General features: G+C 35.3%; 1 protein-coding gene across 1 annotated transcript; it reads left to right on the top strand.

Annotated features, from left to right (window-relative positions):
- The first annotated feature begins 5,134 nt into the window (after positions 1–5,134).
- On the top strand, positions 5,135–6,391 carry LOC105784707 (ras-related protein RABA5e). The gene is made up of 2 exons (XM_012610638.2): positions 5,135–5,781; positions 5,856–6,391. The coding sequence occupies exons 1-2, from the start codon at positions 5,442–5,444 to the stop codon at positions 6,167–6,169; spliced, it is 654 nt and encodes a 217-aa protein (XP_012466092.1). The 5' UTR covers positions 5,135–5,441; the 3' UTR covers positions 6,170–6,391.
- Positions 6,392–6,673: the final 282 nt, after the last annotated feature.

A 6,673-nucleotide genomic window follows, 5' to 3' on the forward strand; every position in this document is an offset into this window, starting at 1 on the left:
CTAAAGGAGACTCCAAAGACTTCTAACACCTCCCATTTTACTCGAAATTGAACGTGTACTAGGATTCTGCGGTAAGTAAACTTTCGCTCATTTCGTGTAGGGAGTCAAAGGTTTCGATAGAATTTAATTGTCAGTACTTGTGTGTTTTGCGACTATAATGCTGAATTCAGTGTTCAGAACTTATTTTAGGCTTGAAAGTTGCAAATGAGTGCTTTTACAGCGTTAGGTAACAGGTGGTTATCGAAAACCCTTTCTTTTTCTACATTTTTCTCCATCAGAAATGGGGATGCCGACGGTGCACGGTGATGCGATCACAGCCGCATCATGTCACGTTACAACTCGACGACATTAGAATTGGCCCAAGTGCAAAATGAAGTTTTAATTTCAGTTTGATAATTTGGATTGCTGGAATTATTGAGCAACCATGGAATTATGATTCAAGCATGCCATGCAAATTACTTCCAACTCAATTCTGGTTTTAGCTTAAGAGTTTAATTGTTGGAATAAGGAATTAATTCGGCTATGGTTATTATATTTAGTTAATTAAATTAGTCTAAGTTTCATAATTTTGTCTTGGTTTGAACACCAATAATTTGAGTCTTAAATCTGTCATAATCTGAGTATTTTAAATAATTCCTAAGTTCATTAATCTTGTCCCATTTTCGTACAGCTTTATTATGTGATTTAAATTGGTCTTAGTTTAGACAAATTAAATTAGTCTTGGTTCAGACACTTTAATTGTGTCTATGTTTTAGAAAAATTAAATTGTGTCTTATGTTTACATTTAAGTCGTGTATTAACTTTGTCTTGTAGGCTAGATACATTGGCTGCTCATTAACAAATTCAATGGACAGCAATTAAGGAGGATATGTACCTGGACGTTGCTGGATACATTGACTGCTCAATTTCAAGTTCATTGGACGGCTTTAAAGGAGAGCATACACCTGGACGTACATGCACCAAGCAGCTGCTGTTTCCTCTCTCCCAAACACCTTTTCATGGAAGCCAATGGCCAAGAGAGTCCTCACTTGATTAACCAGCTGATTAATTTTGGTTCAAACCTTATTGACCACTCAACTCCAGCTGTTCACACTTGGTGGTTGTTCGTGCACCACAACCAGCATTAATTCAACTATGTTTGTTCAGCTGCTCAAGGAAGGTTCATTCATATTCACACCTCTTGGCTGATCATATGCTTGCTTGATTCAGCTCACCTCCAAGTTCATTTAGCCGACTGTTCGTGGAATGCAAAGGTCATGTCTAATGTCGTCTCCTATGCTAGAAGCATTCCTTTGCTGATTTGTGCATTCGTTGCACCAAGGACATAATTACTTCAGTTTTCAATATAAGGACAGAACAAGTTAAATGAATTGCTCAGCTTAGCTATTAAGTCAGATCTATGGCTATTCGTGGACCTCAAGTGTCACATTGTCACATTTAATTCCCTCAAGGTTCATTCAGCTGAAATTAACTTGAATTCCAGCTCACTTTAATTGTATTACTTAGTGTCCATTCGGCTAGAATAAATAGCTTATAAATAGCACATTGTAATTGGTTTTGAAGGTTACTGAACTTTGAATCTTTTATGATTATTAAGCTCATTGTTAGTTATTCAACTCCCTTTGTTCTTTTGAGACTCGATTGACTTATCTAGCTAAAGTCTAGTGGCGTCAACCCGAATCTTTCTGAACTTATCACTTCCAGCAAGTGTCGCGTTCACCCTTATACCGTAAGTTCCTATCTCTTTAGATAGTGGGTCTCGGTTTGTTACCTTTAACCAATTCGCTACTAAGTGTTGTCATAAGTGTAGGGTCGATATTAGCATATAATATCGATTTATTCTTCAAACTTGTTCTATAACCAAATTCAGCTGAAACTATTCACCTATTATTCCTTTACAAAACCAACCAACTTAGAAACCTTCTTGATCAACCTTCATTAACAATACTACTTAATTTACGATCGGGAATATTCGTAACTCGTCATCAACTACAAGCATGGGTTCGCATCACACGGGCTACCACACAGGCATATGTGCAGTTCATGTAGGTCACACAACTATATGAGAGCCCATGTAGGGGACCGTATAACTCCTTGAGTTTGAACTTGGGGTCACACGGACGTGTGTTAGACCGTGTGTGAGAAACGAGGTGCAGAAATCACACAGGCAAGACGCATGTGTGTGTGTCAAGGCCGTGTAACTCTCTGAGTTCATATTTTTAGTCACACGGGCAGGGGACACGAGTAGGGGACACAGGCAGGGGACACGAGCAGGGAACACAATGTAAACTTAGCCTTCCCGTCTAAGCCGGGTTTAGGGTGTTACAGACACCATAATTCAAATACATAAACAAACCACTACTGTAGCTAGACTTTTAAGTAATAAGTATGTACTACTACTAGTATCAAAGCTTACCATTTCATACATATTTAACTACATCCACTTATGTTTTAACTAGTACTAAGCATGCATATCTCAAATGGTTACTCCATACAACATCATGCATAACAAGTTTTACAACATGAGTATTTATGAACCATTACAACGCAAACACAAATCCTCCTATTACATGCCATATAAGCCAAGTTTGTATTCAAAATCTACCAAAAGGTTCTCAGATAGTGTGATTTATTCAAGTTGATTCGATCTCCTGATTTCCACAAAACAGTATCTATAAGGAAACAAAACAAATGACACGAGTAAGCTTTCATAAAATTTAGTAAGTTCAACAATTAAAACGATAAAGCTTACGAATTAAACTTAATAATTCAAATAACAAGATTAATAGACAGAGTTCCTGTCAACCACAATTAACAACAGGTGAGTAATACTTAAATAAGGATTCGATTATTCATTTTCGATTCATAAAGCTATCAGGAGTTTATGAGCAAACTTGTCACAATTCAATAATAATTCGTTTTCACTAGAACATCACCCAATGAACGATATATAGATATGAGTACACGGTTAACCATCCGAAAACATGCCAACCGCTCATACGAGCCAATCCAACCGATAACATGCCTCGGCACTAAGTGCATAGCCCATAGGCTAACATCCGCCCTCGATAACATGCCAAAAAACTTTGTAATATAACATAATAGTCCGCAACAAATGCAGGACTTTGGTATATTCAGTAAACAGGAAATATATATGAATCATCATATCATCTCATATCAATCTCGTACAACGCACATTATAACCTATTGGCATTCCAATCGTACTCTATCCTACGTTCATCCGGCATAGGGGTTCACATTATCAATCAACGGTATATACAAATCATATCTATAATTCTCTTTACCTTAGCATTGACTATTTTAAACTAACATTCACAAATTAATTTTACAAGATAAACATAAAAAATGTATTAATTAAACGAACGAACTTACCCGACTAAATTACAGTAATGACAAAAGTTCAGGGACTATTCAGCAAGTTTATCTTTTCCTCGATTTTCAACTCATTCTTGATCTAGAATAATAATTCCATTCAATTAACCAATTCCACCAGAAAAATTAACTCATTTTATGCTAATAAGTCATTTTATACATTTTTTACAAAATTACCCCCAATATTTTACCTTTTATGTGATTTAGTCCCTAAGTCCAAAACTTGAAATTTAACCAATTCACTAAATCCCAACTTAACCGAACTATTTAGGACGTCAATACAGTCCAAATTTACTGTTAATTCACAACAAGTACAAGTAATTTTACTATTTTCACATTTTAGTCCTTAAACGTTAAAATTACAAAAAAAATACTTTACAAAATAGTCCTATTTAACAACCAAGCTTAATAATCTACCATAGAACTTCAAGAATATACTAAAATCATCAACGACATACTCCTTAACATTTGAAGTTTTACAAATTAGTCCCCAATTTAGCTAGATCAAGCTAATACGAGTTCAAAAACATAAAATTACTAAAACGAGTAAGATTTACCAAAGAATTGGTTGAAATAAGCGAAAGACTTGGTTGAAATCCAACAATAACTTGGATCTGGTACTGATGGATGAAAGGGGAATTTTTTCTGAAGAAAATTGTAAGATTTTTTAAGAGACTGTTTAGGATTCGTTTTCTTAGCATCGAGAGTTGTGTGTGTTTATCAGTTTTCTTAGGGATTAAACGTTCGTTTAAAGTTTTTCTGTTTCTTAAAAACTACCTGAGGCACTATATAGACGTGCAATAATAACTTGACATTTGTAAAGGCCACGACAGAATAGGGTTTTAAGAATTATTTCAATTTTCAACGTATTAAATGCATCAGTAACTTTTGTTTCAAAAAAATAATATTAATATTAAAAATAAAATTATAAAATGAAAAATAAAATTGTTGTAAATTTTAAACATTACATAACAAACCAAACCAATATGGAGTAGACCTATAAAAGAGTCTGGTTATTTGTCCAAATTCAAAAGTTGGTTTAAAATTTAGGAGGGTTGGCACAAAAAGACGAAGATAAAAAAATAAATTTGTATAAGATAATAAGCCTAATTTATAATTAGCAAATAAAAATCCAATTCAATTATGAGATATGGTGTAGTGGCTGTTCACCTCATCTCTTAATTATGTAATCAGGAGTTTAATCTTTACTCAAGAGGCCAACTATTTACCTCTTTAGAGAAACCCAAACAAGAGAATTAGTAACCGACCAATTCTCTTTTTATCTTAAAATCTAACCCACAAGCTTTTAAAACTTGCATCCATTCTTATCTCAAAAACCTAATTACCGAAACAAATAAATAAACCCTAATTGCTCACATATATCCTAAACAAATCTTGTTGCTGCCTCACATTCATTTCTTTAAGCCTTCAACTTAATCCAGATTGTCTATTACCCTGGACGCCCAATTATTTCTTTCAGTATATAAATTTGGGCGGGCCAAGCCAGGCCCTAATTGGAAAATTAATAAGCATATTTTGCGAAAAAAAAATAAATAGGAATTTTTGGAAAACTGTTGAATGTCAGGTGTAAAATGGAATAATACCCAACAGATTCAATTTTAGTGAACCAAAAAAGTCAATAAATCTCAAAAACCCCGCCAATTACGCAGCTAGTCAATAAATCTCAAAACCCGATGAAATATGAGCGGTAAAACCCCCGCCAGTTACGCAGCTAGTCCGTGGCTTGGTTGAAATAAGCCACAGACTTGAAAATATTCAATTTTCTACTCCTTCCCGTTTAAAACGCACTTCACATTTGAGACACCAAAGCAGCCGTGTGAAACTATAGCTACGAGCTATCAAAGCTGTTTGGCAGCTAGGAAACTAACGAGAAAACAAGAAAGTGCAAAACAATATACTGAAAGACTCATCATTGATCAGAAATTTGCACAGCTTATAGCAGTGGTTGTTAACACTATAACTGAAGTTAACAACCCCAGCAGACTTAACTGATCTCTTAGTTAAAGCTAAGCTGAGCTGCTTGGGGAATGGGTGGGCGGGAAGAAGAGGAGGGAGGTGAGGAATACTTGTTCAAGATTGTGCTTATAGGCGACTCTGCTGTGGGGAAATCCAATCTTCTCTCACGTTTTGCTAGAAATGAGTTTGACAACAACTCCAAGGCTACCATTGGTGTAGAGTTTCAGACCCAAGTGGTTGAAATCGATGGCAAAGAAATCAAAGCTCAGATCTGGGATACTGCTGGCCAAGAAAGGTTTAGAGCTGTTACTTCTGCTTACTATAGAGGAGCTGTTGGCGCTCTTATTGTTTATGATATTTCTAGAAGGAGTAGCTTTGATAGCATTAAGCGTTGGCTTGATGAACTTTACAGTAAGTTTGTTTCTTTATTCCATTTTCTCCATTTTTGTAATTAATCTTTAACCTGATTGTAATTAATCATGCAGCCCATTGTGATACAACTGTGGCAAGAATGGTGGTAGGTAACAAATGTGATTTGGAGAATATTAGAGATGTGAGTGTGGAGGAAGGGAAAAGCCTTGCTGAAGAAGAAGACTTATTCTTCATGGAGACATCTGCCCTCGAATCCACCAATGTTCAGACTGCTTTCGAGGTTGTTATCCGAGAAATCTACAACAATGTAAGCCGAAAAGCCCTGAATTCCGAGGCATATAAGGCGGAGTTGTCTGTTAATCGAGTAACCCTTGTCAAGGATGGGGCTAACACATCCAAGGAGGGCTTCTCCTGCTGTGCAAGATAAATATACACCACAATCTTCAACTTCCAGTTCTATTCCACACTCTTCCCTGGTGGCGGGGTTGGTGCTTATTTTTGATCTTGAGATGTTTATGAAATAAGACTGCATTTGCATTCTTAGATGTACTATTCCCATTATTTTATCATTAAGTCTGTCACAATTCTGGAATTCATCACTCTACTACATAGTGGGGTTTCAAAGAATATGATAAAGATGTTGAATGAAGATGGTGCCATGGGGTTGCTATTTCATTATTTAAGGTGGCAAAGTTTCACGCCATCAATTTATTTTCTCAAAGTCCTGAGAAAAAACCAAATCGTGTTAGTCTTAAGATTGTAAAATTTAAAATTTCCATAGCTATAGCATAATAGAATTTGACCTCACAATAAATTTACTTTGTTATATCAAGAAATTATATTTATTTTTTGAAAATGTGTTTTGGGATAAAAAAAAGTGTTTTTCTAATCATAAACAATCGTTTTTGAAATTTAAAGTGTTTTTGAACTC

This window comes from Gossypium raimondii, chromosome 7 (genome assembly GCF_025698545.1).
Source record: "Gossypium raimondii isolate GPD5lz chromosome 7, ASM2569854v1, whole genome shotgun sequence".
NCBI classification, from domain to species: Eukaryota; Viridiplantae; Streptophyta; class Magnoliopsida; order Malvales; family Malvaceae; genus Gossypium; species Gossypium raimondii.